The sequence below is a fragment of the Mytilus trossulus genome, chromosome 2 (genome assembly GCF_036588685.1).
Source record: "Mytilus trossulus isolate FHL-02 chromosome 2, PNRI_Mtr1.1.1.hap1, whole genome shotgun sequence".
Classification (NCBI taxonomy): Eukaryota; Metazoa; Mollusca; class Bivalvia; order Mytilida; family Mytilidae; genus Mytilus; species Mytilus trossulus.
Window position 1 is genome coordinate 54132050 of NC_086374.1, and position 18641 is coordinate 54150690.

General features: G+C 34.5%; 2 protein-coding genes across 2 annotated transcripts; both read left to right on the forward strand.

Moving 5' to 3' along the window:
• Positions 1-13111: 13111 nt before the first annotated feature.
• LOC134705866 (uncharacterized) lies at positions 13112-14389 on the forward strand. Its single transcript, XM_063564581.1, has one exon. It carries the CDS (start codon positions 13112-13114, stop codon positions 14387-14389), a length of 1278 nt encoding a protein of 425 aa, XP_063420651.1.
• LOC134705867 (uncharacterized) lies at positions 14199-17264 on the forward strand. Its single transcript, XM_063564582.1, has 2 exons — positions 14199-14403; positions 16101-17264. The coding sequence occupies exon 2, from the start codon at positions 16101-16103 to the stop codon at positions 17262-17264; it is 1164 nt and encodes a 387-aa protein (XP_063420652.1). The 5' UTR covers positions 14199-14403.
• The last annotated feature ends 1377 nt before the right edge of the window (positions 17265-18641 follow it).

Sequence of the window (18641 nt, forward strand, 5' to 3'; positions counted from 1 at the left end):
GTGTGTTGTTTTCTTTTGTTAACAAATTAGAGCACAATGTTCACTGCTGTATAATTGACACCTTTCCCTATTATGTCTGTTTGTGTTGTTTACGCATCGTTGTCAATATAATGAAATTTGAGATGACTGTCAGACAGTTGAGAGGTTTAGCTTGTGTTTACGCCAGGTTTAATCCACCGAAAATGCCTGTTTCAAGTCAGGAATATTACAGTTGTAATCCATTCGTTTGATGTGTTTGAGCTTTTTATTTTGCGATTTGATTAGGGAATTTCCGTTTCGAATTTGCCTCGGAGTTCATGTACATACACACCCTGTGGAGACAATCTAGACCAGGCTTCAACGAGAACAAAATATCTGCTCCTCCCCAAATTGATTCATAACATTTTATACAAAAAATCAATGCTCCTCTTATTGTAAGAATACTTTTTGTGTGTGTTACTTTTTGTGTTGTGTCGTTGTTCTCCTCTTCTATTTAATGCGTTTACCTCGGTTTTAGTTTGTTACCCCGATTTTTTTTTATGTCCATGGATTTATGAGTTGATCAGCGCTATACTACTGTTGTTTTTATCAGATCGACTTTAAATCCATCGGACAGCCATTGAAATAGAACACAAAAGTTAATTTCTCGAAATTTGGTCCATATTAAATGCTGACTAATTGAAGTATTTTTGGTAAACACTTTCAGGCTCAAATGATATCTTTATATTTTGTCACGTTGAAATAAAATATACTGACAAAAGGTGCCGGTAACTGCTCCTCGACCAGTATGGTTCGTCGACGAAATCGGTATTTTTCAATTATTTCTCGTCCTTTAAAGAGTCAGGTGCATTGACTGTACATACTTTAAAAATATAGGCCTAGGTAAGTTTCCATTTAATCGACGATGACGATTTCTTAGACAGTGTAAAGGACAGCAGACATTTTTATATAGTTAATAACTTTCAAATATTTATTGCCATATAAACTTTAAACATTAAGTTTGTGAAATACAAAATAAGTAAAAAATATAGCTATAACTCACATATATATATACACAACCATTCATTTTATTTCCCCGAGGGTACCACAAGCCCAGTAGTCAACACTTTTTGTGCTGACATAAATTGTCATTGATATGGTAACTTATATTTATAAACTGTTTACAAATTTTTGATTTTTTTTTAATTCTAAGGCTTTCTACCTCATGCATAGATTACCTTAGCTATATTTGGCAAAATATTTAGGAATTTTGGCTCTCAAGGCTCTTCAACTTCGTACTTTATTTGGCCTTTTTAACCTTTTTGGATTCGAGCGTCACTGCTGAGTCTTTTGTAGACGAAACGCTCGTCTGGCGTATATACTAAATTTAGTCCTGGTATCTATGATGAGTACGTTTATTTACATTAAATATTCCATTGTCCCCTGTCCTCAGTAATAATGACGTTTTGATGTAGGACCCCAATTTATTTACTTGTGATGTATGGTTTTAGCTGTACTCAAATATTTTAGAATATTCATAATTTAGCAAGAAATATCTTGAGAATTTTTTTATGGCGGTGTATTTTGCTGAGAATTGAAAAATGGAAAATTATCTATTTTAGGCGTCAGAGCCAGGAGAACTACTGAATAGAGATCGATATACTATTAAATATCAAAATCATCAAACTGGTGATTTTGGTAATTTCACTTTCGTCAATTCTTCAAGGGGAAGTTTAACATCACGCACAAGGTGACTGTCAATTATAGTTAAGTATTTTAGAAGACAATGTGTTTGTTCTTGTTAAAGAATCTCTTCATCCTAATTCTCCTTAACTTTAGGAATCTTGGCCAGTGAAACAACATTTTCTGAGAAAGAAAACAAATAGAATCATCCGTAATGTCTGGTCCTTATCTATAGGCATCCAACATCCTCTTTATTGCGAAATTCTCTGTTTTAACACCTGTCATTTGTGTACTTGTTTCTTTGAGTGAAATGTCTTAATTTTTCAATTTTCGCTCAATCTTCTTTGTATTGTGTTTTATGTACTATTGTTTGTATTTTTGTTTTAGACATGGCGTGGTCGGTTTATTATCTATCTATGAGTTTGAATGTCCCTCTGGTATCTTTCGTCCCTCTCTTATACAGTCCGCTCATTGTTTTAAGATCAAAATGTTTGTATTATTGTATTTCATTTTTACTAATTTGCTTTGTCTATATTCCTATTTGTGTGTCTATTTACATATGACGTGGCTCTGTACTTATACATTCCGTTATTGTGCTATTGTAACGTGTTGTCTAATTTTTCTATTCTAGAATGCAAGAAATTAAAACACAATGTTAACTGTTGTACCCCCTTTTTTTGGGGTTTACCTATTATATCTGATTGTTTTGTTCACAATTTTTACGCAAAAAAATGTCTAAACCAAGTCCGATATATGACAGTGGTTACAATTTCGTCTGATGTGTTAGAGCTTTTGAATTTTCCTCTGAGTTCAGTACTTTGGTTATTTTACCTTTTAAGCGTGTAATACAGGCTATAATCAGAGGAGGGGAACGAAACGGAAACATTATCTGTAACTCAACTCGCACATCAAATATCAGCAGCCAAGTACCCAATCGGAACTACTCGGCCTTTCTGGTTGCACGAATGAATAACCTCGTATGCACTAGTCGCCGGATAAATCGCACTTTTTTGTAAATCACTGAATATTCACATGACATGAAAATGAGTGAGAATTCTGTTTAAAGTCAATAGTTTTGTTGAATTTTTTAAGCCCAATCTTTGCATTGCTATAACAAGGCTAATGCATAGATATATATGTCAGGCAAGTGAAAGCAGACTTACTTCCTAGCATTTTTTTCCATAATATAGATTAGATCATGAGAAGGTAATTTAAACTAAATTAGGCCATATTTGTCTATATCACTAAAACCTTGTTAAGAGCTAAAGTGAAACGTTATTCAAAATTAAATAATATATACTGTTCTTTACAAGAGAACATCTTATATGTGTTCCGTATTTTTGATATTTGTCACTTTTGTTTACTGTACCTGCAACATTCATACATTGGTCCATTAAATTTTGTTTCATTGAAGCCAAAGTATTTTAGAAGCTGGATTACGAGACATTTATCGTTTGTCTTCCAGTACTGCACCATAGAGTCCGATAACCCTTTGCGTTTTTTGGCTAGATTAGTACTTATCAAAGTACATTAAAGCTTCAGATGTCTTGCCATTTCTTCCAGCTCTTCCATCCTCCTGAAAATATTTCTCTAATGTAGTAGGGGCCTAAAATGGATAGTTCTAGTTATTCCAGGTGCATCTAGACCCATCCCCAATATCACAGTTGCCAAAACCAACCTTACTTTTGGTTCCTCTTTGTGCAGTCCGAAGAGTCTGTTTCATTTGTGTGGTATAATCTTTTTGAAATTGTCCTAAAATTCTGTATTCAGGAACTGCGTATTACTCCTCTTAAAATTTATCAATTGGTAGAAATACTCCAATAGGTCTAGACTTTCAACTTAAACTAGCTATCATCCAAAAGGTCCAAAAAGTAAAGTCAAATTCGTGAAAGGAATCAGAGCTTTGCATGAGGGAGATCCATTCCTTAATTTATAACCTGTTCTAAAATTTTGTACAGCGGTATACTACTGTTGCCTTTATTTGTAACAGCAAACTTTCATAACACAAAACAGTCCGTATTTTCATGGCAGTACAGAAGTACTGGCTACTGGGCTGGTGATACCCTCGGGGACTAACAGTCCACCAGCAGAGACATCGACCCAGTGGTAGTTATAACATTAACGGTACCAATTTTCCATAGAATTACAAGCCACGACGTATTTAATGTTGACAAAGTACAAATGTGCATGTATGCATTCAACATGGAGCATTGGATCTCACCGGAAAGCAACAATAGTTAAAATATTAACATTACATTGCATTGATTTATTGATTGAATGTTGTCTTTGTTAAGTTCTTATGACAAATATTCCATACAATTGTTAGCACCAGCAATCTGCATTAACTCAGATTTATTTTGTTCTACTCACAGTTTGCGGCTTGGATTCATCAAAGTCCTCATTATCACTGCTGTAACTGTAAACTTCATTTCCTTGAAGATTTATAAACGAAGCCCCGATTCCCGTTTCTTTTAGTGTCATCACTTGATCCTGCATGATTGAAGTTAGTGGACATATAACAATAAGAGAGGGACGAAAGACACCAAAGGGACAGCCAAACTCGTAAATCTAAAACAAACTGACAACGCCATGGCTAAAAATTAAAAAAACAAACAGAAAAACAATAGTACACATGACACAACATAGAAAACTAAAGAATAAACAACACGAACCCCACCAAAAACTAGGGGTGATCTCAGGTGCTCCGGAAGGGTAAGCAGATCCTGCTCCACATGCGGCACCCGTCGTGTTGCTTATGTGATTACAAATCCGGTAAATAGTCTAATTCGGTAGGTCAAATTCATGAAAGGGAAGGGGATTGTAGTTACGACGTTAGGAACATATCCGATATCATTTGTGAAACGGTTATTCCATAACGGTCAACCAACTCGTGATGGCGTCCGTAAAATTTACGAAGGGATGATTTCAACTTCACCATTTGGAACTCTTGGTTTAATAGCTTCCTTGTGAGCAGTAACCCTCCTTTTAAGAAAATCATGATAGGAAATGCAAGCACGGGAATATCGTATCAATTGGGAGATATATACCCCGTATGCAGGTGCTGCTGGAATGTTGCTACTTAGAAATGGAAAGTTCACAATTGGAAAGCTGAAATCATCTCTTTTGTCGTAAAGTTTTGTCTTCAACCGACCTTCATTGTCAAGATATGAAGCCGACTTAACTGTATCTGTAGTATCCTTTATCTCCAATTCGATGGGATAGATGCGATCCACATAGTCACCAAATTTTGAATTGTTTAGTGAAAGAACGTCATCTATATAGCGGAAAGTAGAGTTAAAGGATATTGCTAACTTCTTATCTTTCTTCCTAAGAAGTTCCTGCATGAAGTCAGCAAGTAGAGGGGCACAGTTTTTTCCCATTGGGATGCCGACAGTCTGTTGAAAAACACGTCCTCCGAACGTAACAAATATGTTGTCAATCAAGAAATCAAGCATCTTGATAATATCGGTTTCAGAGAATTTTTTGTTTGAATCAGAATGGTTCTTTACAAAGTATGATTTATCCCTCCCTAAGACAAGATACTTGTATCTACGTTGGCCATTCTTTTTTATGAAGCTAAGTAATACCAACTCTTTTAATTTGTCTTTTAGTTTGGAATGTGGAATACTTGTGTAAAGAGTAGAAAAGTCAAATGTTTTAATACTGTTACAAGATGAAAGAGAGTTAGATTGTATGTACTCTAAAAGATCTTTGGAATTTTTAAGTATCCACATCTGATTCACGCCACCTCTAGAATAGGCAGTTTCACAATAACTTTGAAGCCCGTCTTTGATTGCTGATAAAATGGATGTTAATAATTTAGAAAGGGGTTTCGTGGAGCACTTGGAAGACAATAACAATTCCAGCTTCCTCTTTCGTAACTAAGGATACATGGCTGCATTTAAAAATCAAACTTTTCCCGTATCCAGTCGAATCAGTCCCAAGATGTAAAGCCTGTAAAGTATCCATTTATTTGTCTTTTAATGGAACAATTATATGTTCAGTTTTTCTCTAGCGAAGTTTATTTTCGACTCCATCTTAGATTGGTATTATTTTAGAGAAAGTATTTTTTTAAAGCGGGGAATATACTTCCGGCGAACAATATAAAAAGAACTTCTCTTTAATGTACACGAGGTTATTGTACTGCATAGCGAGAAAAGCCGATTAGTTACGATTGCCCAGTGTCCTGAAGCGGTTATGACAAAAAAACGTATAACTGTCCTTTTCAATGTATTATACCTGTTACTCCGGTTTAAATCAGCGGAGCTGAAGCGTGATACATCATGGAAATCATACCAATTATCAGTTCAATATCTAAAAAGAACCCCGATAAAACTTATTTTCAAAGTCTATTTCCTGGCTGAAATACCAGGATTGTAACGAAGCTTAAACTCGTTCAGTAACTCACCATGCAGAAATCGCATACCAAAAACTAGCCAATTCCCGGGGCCATAAAAAGTATTGTGATAAAGCTGGTGGCAGCAAAAATATTCTTCATCTCAGGCAAAGATTACCTCAGCCGTATTTGGCAAAACTTTTTGGAATGTTGGATTGTCAATGCTCTTCAACTTTGTACTTGTTTGGCTTTTTTTACTATTTTGATATGAACGTCACTGATGAGTCTTGTGTAGACGAAACGCGCGTCTGGCGTATTACATTGTAATCCTGGTACCTTTGATAATTATTTTGTCTATATTTTACACTTGTACTGTTTCACTAATGACTATGTTATGGGTTGGTGTGAGCCTGTAAATTATGTTACCAATCCCCATCATTTTTGTACAAAACATCAGCCGTTTGTTTTATCGTTTGAATTGTTATACTTTTGTCATTTGGGGTCCAATTATAACCGGGTATGCTATATGGTTTTTTAACTCTTGTTGAAACCTAGCCGAGGACAATTAAGTGTTAGTTATTGTCAATGTGTCATTTGGACTCTTGTGGTGAGTTGACTGATTGGCAATCAAAACACATATCTTCGCCGATTGTTTATCTGCCAAATTAAAACCGAATAAATCCAAATAAAAAAAGATACGTCTAAAGGAATCATCACGTGGACAAATAATGCGTCTGTGTGTGGTCTATTTCATAGCTTAATTTTGGCAATATTTTGCCTATTTTACTCACTTCTACACTGCACTGATGACAAGTGTAAAATTATATTTTTTTCTGCAATTTTAGAAACAAACTATTAACGAGCTTTGATTGTCTCACTGGCAACAATGAGATGTTAAATTGCTTGCTAGCTGAACCGTGAAGTCATTATAAGGTAAGGTATACATCCCTCCTTTCGAAGTAGCTTAGTCCTATCTTTTATAAAATTTAGTGTTTGCAAAAGTATGAATTATTCTAAATAATAAGGATGTTTTTATGTCGGACAAAAAACCCTGGCCGTATTGGGCACAACGTTTTGGAACTTTTGGTCCTCAGTGCTTTTTAACTTTGTACTTGTTTTGGCCTTGTAGAAGCGATCGACGAAAGCCGTAGCTATGCACATCCGCCACAAAGTACATGTATCTAGATTCTTTTCTCTTTCCCTTTTTATCATTCTGTTTTAATTTCTTCTCATATTTGGAGGACTTAGATTTCTTTCTGAAGAAACAAAAGTCTGAATCTGACAGTCCGACTTTAATCGTTAGGTCTTTCTCTTCCATCAAACTTGTTTTTGTTTGTAGAGAACATGCTCTTTTGTACATTTTTCTGTCATGTATGAGACTTCATAACCTTCCTCGTATGTTTCCGTTTCAATTGAACGATTGCCAATTTCAGCGTCTTGATCCTCTTGGGGTTTAGCATTGGCTTGACTCCCACTTAAATCCACTGTGTTAATGCTTTCTGTACAGAAAATAACTTGATCATCACCGTCTTTTCCACCACACAAAGACATTTGGTAAGTATCGAGTGATTCCCACTGGCAAGTATCTTGACATTTGGACTCTTGTTTCCCCTTCACAAAAGAAATTGTTTTCCGGAGCAAGTAGCTCAAAAGATTTTCTCTCCACTTTTCTTGCTTGATTACGCCGTCCGCTTCTTTTTCCCGTAGCTGCTTGAAGTAACTGATAAATCAATCTTTACTTTGATCGCTTCGTCTTTGCTGAATGATTCTTTTGAATATTCAATTTGCAGAATATTGAAAGAGGTAGTCACAAAAACGATGGCGATTTTCGAACTTTTTTCATCTGAGCGTCACTGGTTAGTCTTGTGTGGACAAAACGCATGTCTGGCGTATTAAATTTTAAACCTGGTACCTTTTGTTAGCTAGTATTCGTGTGTTTCTCTGTCCTATATGTTCTCCCATTTATTTGTATTGTAGTCCTGTCATGTAATGTTATATTTAACAGTGCCATAAAAGCGGGAGGTTTTGTATGCCACACAACCAGGTTCAATTCACCATTATTTTTCTTAAAATGTCTTGTACAAAGTCGGGAATGTAATCGTTGTTATTTTATAGTTAGTTTCTGTGTGTGTTACATTTAAATGTTGTGTTTCTGTTGTGTCGTTATTCTCCTCTTATATTTGATTCGTTTCCCTCCGTTTTAGTTTGTAACCCGGATTTGTTTTTTTCTCAATCGATTTTTGAGTTTCGAACAGCGGTTTACTTCTGTTGCCTTTATCTACATACAAATAAATTGTTCATCTATCTAGCTAAAGTCGAACGAATTCATAGTATCTTTATTCCTTTTGAATTTTGTTTAGGCGGCCGGGACGACTTTAGATATTGGGCCTGATTGACGTGAATGCGGATCGAGCTATATTTAAAAGGGGGTTCCAGCACAGGATTAAAAAGAGGCTCCAACCATAAGTCTCTATACAATAGCATCAGTGGTTGTTTGCTGCTGTGTAACATATTTGTTTTTCATTCATTTTTTTAATTCATACATTAATTAGGCCTTTAGTTTTCATATTTCATTTCATGGCCTTTCATAGAGGACTATGCGGCATATCATATAGTGACTTTTAGCTGTTTATTTCTTTGTCATTTTGGTGTCTTGTAAAGAGTTGTCTCATTGGCAATCATACCACATGTTCTTTTATTATAATATCCAAATATACTTGATCTGTTTCATTGTTTCTATACTGCAAGCGCAATGTGGTTCAGGATATCTACATTTGATGTCCAAAATCTCTTATTTATGATGGCGGTAATATCCTGAAAAAGTGTTGTATTCATGTATACTACTAGAAGTACTCTCGTCTGTGGGACACTGGTGATGTTTTCTACCCATACAATTTTCTTGATGTATTCCTTCAATCTGTCATCTATTCCAAGAAGAAAGCAAGCTCGCTGACTACAACACCAGATATATTGTTTCAATTCCAATTGTAAATTTAAAATAAAGAATAAGTTGGTTACTGGAGATACAGTTTGTCCAAACATTAGAAAATACCGGTAAATATAAATTTGTTCAGTTGACCATTATACAGTCAAAGAATGAACAGAAAATATTGTTTTAACATTTGGAAGTTAATCGCATTGCTTATCCTTGAAAAGTTACGAAAAATAACTATTTTGGTAGATAGTGAAAGACATTAAGTTTGAATAATTTCAAAACAATGAATTTTGTCTTCAGTCTTGTCTAATTTTTTTTCTCTAATATGTTGTCTAATGTGCATTAATGTTAGTTGTATCTTCAAAGTTATAGTTTACATTGCAAGTGATACAAGTAAAACTAGTACATTTATTAAGTTACACATTCATACTCTGTCATATGCTAACCACGTTGTGTGACAATATTAATCTATACATTTATATACAATGTTTACAGTATTCAAACAAAGCATTAATATTTTTTATATATAATCATGGTCAAATTGGTATTTAGCCTTAATCATACTGATTTGTACCTCTCCTCTTAGATAGTTTTGGTGTTCAGTTGGGTCTGGAAAGGCTATATAGAATTGATGCTGTATTTTGATTTGCTTCTTTTCCATAACCAACTTCTTCATCTCATCGAAATCAAATCTTTCTCAAATTATAATAATTATGTAGTACTAATTTCAGTGGTCTAAATGTTGAACAATTATTCATTTTAGTTTTATTTAAATCATAACGACATGGACGATTTTAACATTATAACCCATTAAAAAAAGAACTATTATGTTGTGTATTATCAGAACTCACTTTACATAATGTGACCTACCGAATTAAGACTATTTAACGGATTTGTTATCACATAAGCAACACGACGGGTGCCACGTGTGAAGCAGGGTCTGCTTACCCTTCCGGAGCACCTGAGATCACCCCTAGTTTTTGGTGGGGTTCGTGTTGCTTATTCTTTAGTTTTTTAATGCTGTGTCGTGTGTACTATTGTTTGTCTTTTTCATTTTTAGCCATTGTGTTGTCAGTTTATTTTCGATTTTTTAGTTTGACTGTCCCTTTAGTATCTTTCGTCCCTCTTTTACATAACTGTCTGGCAAGAATTTCCTGATCAGAAAACTCAACAACTGACTAAGACATCTTTTTGTCTAGATATTCATACTTTAATGACAAATTCTGTCTTTCAGTTCCATTATTTGATGAATAAGAAAAACTAAAGGATCGAAATTGTCAACATGAATCGTGATTGTTTCACTGCAGGTTTTCAATTCAAGCAATTTGAACTATCATGATTACTAAGACAATTTAATCTGTCAAAATAAATGTGCGTTTCACTTTAAGCTGATCTTTGTTAACTTCAACTGTTAGAAAATACATGATAAGTTATTTAAAGAACTAGAAATATCAACGTTTTAAAGAAACAATTCAGATAAAAAAAAAAAACAATAAGAAATTAAGACAATTTACAGAAAGAAGATTCGTCTTGATATACTGTAATTGACATTGTTTAAATTTCTAATTTTGCAGGTAGTCCAAGTCTATATATACAAATGTATTGCTGTTATATAAATTTCTTTTCGTTATAAGGCTTAACGAATACCGTTATGCGTAGTAATTTGCACGGGTAGATTCACCCGTGCATACCTAAGCGGGATTTAAATCATTCGACGGTTTGCATTCAATCAGTCTACACGTTTAATTCAATTGCTGTTAAGGTCTGTTTGACTTTTTCTCCTTCATGTCTGACGAGGAAATCCAAAGTACTCATGGACTTGCACCTGCAAGAAGTCATCATAGGAGTGAAGATGACAACCCTACAGCTGATGCTTTCTCGTTGTTTTCCACTGGACATTGGTCGTCTAACTGTCCCGAAATAAGCGGTCTTACAACACCAGCAGTTGCAAATGAGGTATTATCTTTGATTGACTTCAATTTATGTTTAGACATATATGAGTATGACAACGAGTTGGTACAAGTTTATAATGTAAAAGGTCAATTATATTATAGCCTACATTTTTGGAAAGAAAAACTTTTATTGGCCGAGTTCAGTTTAACAAACTTAGTTTTGCCTATACTTGAATCTGGCTATTTTTTGAAAATTACCGATGCACCTACTTCTGTATTTTTGGTATTTTACGGGAGTCGCTAAGGAAGTTAGCACTCCCCCTTTTGTTGTTTTAAAATCCTTTATCGGTGTTGATTCTTGACATCAGACACGTAGTGACGTACTTCAATACGAAATGTTATATAAAATTAAATACGAGGTTGTAAAAGAGTCCAAAACGTATGCAGAAAATTAAAAATTTTGCATTTAAGTTTGATTCAAGACATCATCGGGGTACCTTCATATAAAAATGCATGTTGTATCACAAAATTTCTTGTGTTTTTCATAGAAAAGTTACACTCAAGTTAAATATAACACTTCAGCTTTGTCTTTTGTGCTGAGCTCAGCTTGTTCCATTTTCACTAAAATGGTACGCCCTCTTGTAAAATTTGGGCATAGAAAATGTACGAATATTTTGAATAGTATTGTGTTTAGCACTTATAAATCTTTGTAATACGACTGCAAAGAAAGTTGCAGCGGATATTGGTAAACTTATTGCATTATCACCCGTATTAGGTAAATTATGTATAATGTTGACAAGACACTTTCATCATTAAGTAAATTATCGATCCTCTTGGGACTCTGGAGTTAAGTTAGATCTCGTGTCTCACTAAAATTTCAAGGTCAACTTTGCGAGAATTTAAGGCAGTGATTTTGACTTGGAAAGCATTCGGATCATTTAAAATAAATTTTAAACTACACACTGATTTACAAAATGTAGCTAAAATATCTGAAGTTGGCAGTATGAAACTGGATTTGCCCAATCTAGCTATTGAGATTTGTTATTTTTGTATAGAAAATTCGATGTGTTTAAAAATTGAGTGGATACCAAGAACTTTGAATACTACCGCGGATCAGTATAAGACAATATTTGATTTTGACGATTGGTCGTTGTCCGACAGAATTTTCCATTATTTTAATAAAATATTGGGACCTTTTAGCTTAGATCGGTTTGCTAAAAGTGACAATGCTTAACTCCCAAGATATAATTTAAAGTTTTTTTTTTTTTTGTTTTTTTTTATATCCTTTAACAAAAGGATATTTTTATAATTGATGCATTCGCGTTTGACTAGTCAATCGATAATAATTTGCTCTTGTCACATGTATCGTTAATAGCTTACACTGTAAAACATAATCAATTATATGTAAAGCTAACGGTACATTGGGTATCCTTTACATGAAATCAACAGTTTTCTGGCCGATACTGGAGTCTGTTGACACCGGCAAGTTTGTTGGTTTAGTGCAAGAGTTTGATGAGTATGAAACCCCTTCTAATTTTTACAACGGGGGATGTGCTGAGAATTCGGTTTTAAACGAATATAGGTTTATTTCAAATGTGCTTGTATTGAAACTTGTTGCTAAAGTGAATGAATGAATTTTGGGGAAAAAAAAGTCTTTATGCGGACCTTGCCGCTTTTTAATTTTTGATATTGTAACTGTAGATTGTACAGTGTACATGTGTTTTATATGCGGACCTGGCCGCTTGTATCACGGACCTGGCCGTGATTTTCTGTCCTTGAAGGATAGGATTTTGCATCTTTTTATGTCTTGTATTGAAACTTGATGCTAAAATGAATGAATGAATTTTGGGGAAAAAAAGTCTTTATGCGGACCTTGACGCTTTTTAATTTTTGATATTGTAACTGTAGATTGTACAGTGTACATGTGTTTTATATGCGGACCTGGCCGCTTGTATCACGGACCTGGCCGTGATTTTCTGTCCTTGAAGGATAGGATATTGCTTATCTTTCCATGTCTGGATTTAACTACGTCATCCCGTTTCCGGGACCAGATGAGATGTTCGTGCGCATGTGTAGCTTCAGTTCGTAGCTTTATTTCATAGAAGGCAGACGTGGTCTGTAATTGTAGCTTCTATAATGAAATATTTTATCACAATAACTACGAGGTAGTTATTTTTTGTTTGTTGTTTAATATGTAAATAAACTCGAGGGGTTTATTGTTTATATTAATTTTTTTATATTTTTCTCTGTTGTAAATTAACGATAAATAGACCGTTTTACGGCAGTTGATATTTTTTGGTGTTAACAATGGCGGATGCCATGCTCTCGAAAACTGATTCAAAATCCTTGAAGAAAGGTTCAAGTGCTTCAAATGAGGCAAAAGGTAAAAATCCTAAAAGAAAATCATCCGGTGATGATTCTCGTTCAAAGAATGACGATACAAGTAGTTGTAGTAGTGGTGCAAAAATTGTCAGCTCCGGCGAGGCCGGAACTGTTGCTTCAAGACTTAAAGGTCTGAGTCAAAATACTGGCGAAGCTAGTAAAGAGCCCACTTTAGCTGAGGTTTTTTCAGTTCTGAAGAACATGCAACAGGAACAGAGTTCCCAAAAAACTGATTTTGTGTCTCTCAAGTCGATGGTCGACGAATTGTATTACGTTGAGCCTGAGGGTTACGAAGAAAGCCAGGGTGCAGACCCTGAGGTTTTTGATGAAAATAATAATGACAATAATGATCATGTTGGTGATACTGAGGTTGCAGAACCTCCAGCTAAAAAACAAAAAACTGTTGACAAAGAGGGTGACAATGTTTTTAAAGCTGCTGCTCAGGCTTATAGGTCAAAAGATAATGTTGATACAAGTGTAGATGACACTTTAGCTGACACGGTTAATGAATGTTTCCGTGAGGGAATATCTGATGAAAAATACAATGAACTGATGAAATCAGTAGCTAGACCAGAGAATTGTGTTTCTCTTACAAGGACTAGAGTAAATCAGCTCATTTGGGATTTACTCTCTCCTCAAACTAGATCTTTTGATTCGGTCATACAACAACATCAAGAGACTGTTGTTAAAGCATCATGTAACATTACAAAATTATTAAATATGTTGTGCAAACTAAAATCTGAATTGGGTGACGACTGTCAACAAGAAATGCAGTCTTGCATAGATTTGGGGATTGATTCCATAGCTTTACTGTCACAATATAACAAGATGACTAATATAAAAAGAAAGGAATATCAAAGATTTGATTTAAGTCCTGAATATCATCATTTAAGTTCACCCTCAATTCCTTTCACTGACATGCTTTATGGTGACAATGTCCATCAAAAGTCGAAAGAAATTCAAGACATGAACAGACTTGGTCGAAATTTAAATATTAATAATAATGCAAGAGGTAGAGGAAATGGTTTTTCTCGAGGAGGTAGTTTTGGTAGAGGACGAGGTTTTGGTAGAGGCCGTGCAGGGTCTCGTCGTGGTGGATACAGAGGTGGTCGAGGCCGTGGTTACGGCGGTAGAGGCCAGTATTCAAATGATCAAGGTGGTTCAAAAAACTTGAGAGGTGTTCCAAGTTTCCTGAGGAAGTAAATTATGCTAAACAGGTAAGTTTAGCGGGTGTCTCTGATATTAAACCTTTTACAGCAGGTAGATTGAAAAATTATGTTGAAAACTGGTAAAAAATTACTTCTGATAAATTTATTTTGGATACAGTTGAACACTGTCACCTTGAATTATTGATAATTCAATACCCATTCAAAGTCTCACACCATATCAAAGAATTTTTGATAAAGGCCAGGAAAAGATTATAAATGACGAAATAGAAAATTTGAAAAAATTAGGTGTAATAGTGGAAGTTAAATTTGATACAGATCAATATATATCTCCAATTTTTACAGTTCCAAAGAAAAATACAAATGAGCATAGAGTGATTCTTAATTTAAAAGAATTGAATAAATTTATTATTCCCCATCATTTCAAGATGGACACTTTTGAAATGGCTTTAAAATTGGTGAAACCAAATTGTTTTTTCAGTTCAATTGATTTGCGTCATGCATATTATTCTGTTCCTATAGCAGAGGAACATCAGAAACTATTACGTTTTATATGGAAAAACACTATTTTTCAATATACCTGTTTACCAAATGGTTTGCTATCAGCACCTAGAATCTTTACAAAGTTAATGAAGCCTGTTTTTGCAACTTTACGGCAATTTGGTTATATGAATGTAGCTTATATTGATGACTCTCTTTTGCTTGGAGATACTGAAGATGAGTGCATAGAAAATGTACAAAATACAAATAATGATTTAATGGAGTGGCTTGGTTTTATAATTCATGAAAGAAAATCTGTGTTCAAGCCTGCTAAACAAATTGTCTTTTTAGGCAATATTATTGATTCTGTATCTATGACAGTTGTGTTGCCAAAAGAAAAAGTAGAAAAAATTGTATTAGAATGTCAGAATCTGATCAAGAAAAACGTAGCTAGTATACGGTTAGTTGCCCATGTTATAGGCTTGCTAATATCTACTCTTTCAGCTGTGGATTTTGGTCATTTATATTACAGAAATTTAGAAATTGAAAAGATTCAGGCTTTTAAAATTTTCATTTGGGAATTTTGATCAAAATATGACTATAACATTTGCCATGAAAGCAGATTTAAAATGGTGGGTTGAAAACTTACATTGTCAGAAAAGAGTCATTAATAGGAAAAATCCAGATTTTTCTATGACAACTGACGCCTCATTAAAAGGCTGGGGTGCTTTATTTAAAGACCAAAAAATTCAAGGAAGATGGAATGATGTTGAGCAAACTTATCACATAAATGTTCTGGAATTGTTAGCCATTTCTTATACTCTGAAGGCTTTTTGTAAAAATTATTCAGATATACATGTGAAGATTTTTTGTGACAATTCTAGTGCAATTGCTTATGTTAACAATATGGGTGGTATAAAATCCAAGCAAATGAATGAAATAACCAAACTTTTGTGGGTTTGGTGTATTGAAAGAAATATATGGATTTCAGTAGAACATATTCCTGGTAAATATAACGCTGCAGATGTTGAATCAAGAAAAATTGACGATCATTTAGAGTGGATGCTTGATAAGCAAGTTTTCCATAAATTAGTGGAGATTTGGGGTACTCCAGACCATGATTTATTTGCCTCTAGATTAAATTGTCAAGTTAAGAGTTTCTCGTCGTGGAAACCTGACCCTGAGGCAGTATTTGTAAATGCTTTTAGTATTTTATGGTCTGATGAGGTATTTTATTATTTTTTTCCCCCTTTTTCTCTAATTAGTAGATGTCTACAGAAAGTTCAGAAAGACAGTGCAGAGGTTCTGATGATTGTACCATTATGGCCGACTCAGGCATGGTATCCAGTTTTACTAGAAATGTTGATAGACTTTCCAAAAATGTTGCCTCGAAAGAAAAGACTTCTGTCCATTCCAGGAACGGAAAAGATTCATCCTCTTCACAATCAGTTAAAGTTTCTTGCTTGTCGGTTATCAGGAAAAATTTGGAAAACCAAGGCATTTCAGACAAGGCTTCCAAAATCTTTTTGGCGTCTTGGCGAGACAGTACGAAAAAGCAATACTCAACTTATGTCAAGCAATGGTTCCGTTTCTGTAGTAAAAGGAAAATTGATCCACTTCAACCAGCTTTAAATGAAGTCTTAGATTTTTTAACAGTGCTTTTTGATAAAGGATTAAGTTATAGTACGATAAATTGTGCAAGATCTGCATTGTCAGCCTTAGGAATAATGTTTAATGGAGTGACAGTTGGCTCTAACGCTACAATCATCAGATTTTTAAAAGGTGTTTATAATTTGCGACCTTCAGAACCTAGATATAGTGAAACTTGGGACGTATCTAAAGTTTTTAATTTTTTACGGAAGTTATCTCCCGTAAAGTATATTTCGTTGAAAGATTTAACATTGAAGTTAGTAATGTTAATTGTTTTATCCACGGCTTGTAGGACACAGTCGTTGTTTTTGCTATGTTTAGACAATTTAGTTAAAGGAAAGGATAGTTATACTTTGTTTTATTCAGGTTTATTAAAACAGAATAGACCTGGGTTTAATGTACATTTTGTTGAACTTTTTGCTTATCCTCCAGATAGGAGATTGTGTGTTTTTACTGTTTTAAAAGAATATTTGATGAGAACAGCTCAAGCTCGTAGTAATAGTCAGAAACTTTTTATAAGTTATGTAAAACCGTTCGTTTCAAGAGAAACAATTAGCAGATGGATCAAAACTGTGATGTCAAAATCAGGAATTAATTTAAAATCTTATTCTTCGCATAGCGCTAGATCAGCAGTTGTTTCTAAGGCTTTCCATAATCTGATTCCTGTGGAATGTATTTTACGAAGAGCTGGTTGGACCAGTGAAAAGACTTTTGCTAAATTCTACAAGAAGCCGATCGAGTCAGATGAACAACGTTTTCAGAGAGCTGTTCTGAGTACATAGAACTTTATTTGTAAATGAACTTTGTATATAGGAGGGATATATTTGTTTTTTTTTGGGAGGTTTTTAATATAACTTTTTGACTTATCTCAGGGCTTGTGCTCTTTGAAGTCTCATCTGGTCCCGGAAACGGGATGACGTAGTTAAATTCCAAAACTAAACGAGACTTACCTTGGTAAAAGTTGAAGTTCAGTTGGAATTTAACGTAGTCATCTTTAGTTGTAGGGATCAGATGCCCTCCCGATATCCCTCCCTCTTTTTTGTGATGTTGTACTTAGTACTTTTGTATGCACAAACCCTTCGACTTTGAAGACTGAAGCTACACATGCGCACGAACATCTCATCTGATCCCTACAACTAAAGATGACTACGTTAAATTCCAACTGAACTTCAACTTTTACCAAGGTAAGTCTCGTTTAGTTTTGGAATTGGAACTTGATGCTAAAATGAATGAATGAATTTTGAGTAAAAATTTCTTTATGCGGACCTTGATATTTTTTTTTGTTTCTTTGATATTGTAACTGTAGATTGTACAGTGTACATATGTTAAATATGCGGACCTGGCCGCTTGTATCACGGACCTGGCCGTGATTTTCTGTCCTTGAAGGATAGGATATTGCATATCTTTCCATGTTTGTATTGAAACTTGATGCTAAAAATATCTTTATGTGGACCTTGCCGCTTTGTGCTTTTTGGTGTTGTAACTGTAGATTATACAGTGTGTAATATGGGGACCTGGCCGTGATTCTCTGTACTTGATGGATAGGCGAAACCCATACAAAAGAAAGAAGTTAACTTTCTATTTAACCTGTATCATGATAATTCTAACCTGTCCAACTATATATATGTTACTTTGTATGTTATAATTGGCGTATGCTTGATTTTTTAGATACAAAGAATTCTCGCTTATAATATTGAGTGATATCAGTTTTCATAAAACACACGTTGATACTATAGTTCACAATAGCAAGACCGATATTTATTGACAAGGTAGTATAGTTATGATAGCAAGTACTGATAAACCAACTTATTCACTTAATTAGCAAGTCTTAAGATTGATTCTTCGGAGTACATTTTTGTTCTTTGCAGCCACAAGAAGATACCTTAGTATTGAGTAAAATATGTAAGCCTGCATCTTATACTAGAACCAGATAAGCTTTAAGCGCAATAGGGTTAGACAAAAACAATTTAGTTAGTACAGTTTACGATGAGGAGGCGCTTCTGTTTCTTATACCTTGGCACTCTTTCGCCTTTTGTCTCGACTGGATGCTGCAAACCTACATCCCATAGTATATTTGTGCTTTGTATAGAAAAGAAATGTTTTATGTTCGGTTGAACCCGTGAAAAAGAACATAAATAAATTTCTTTTCGTTATAAGGC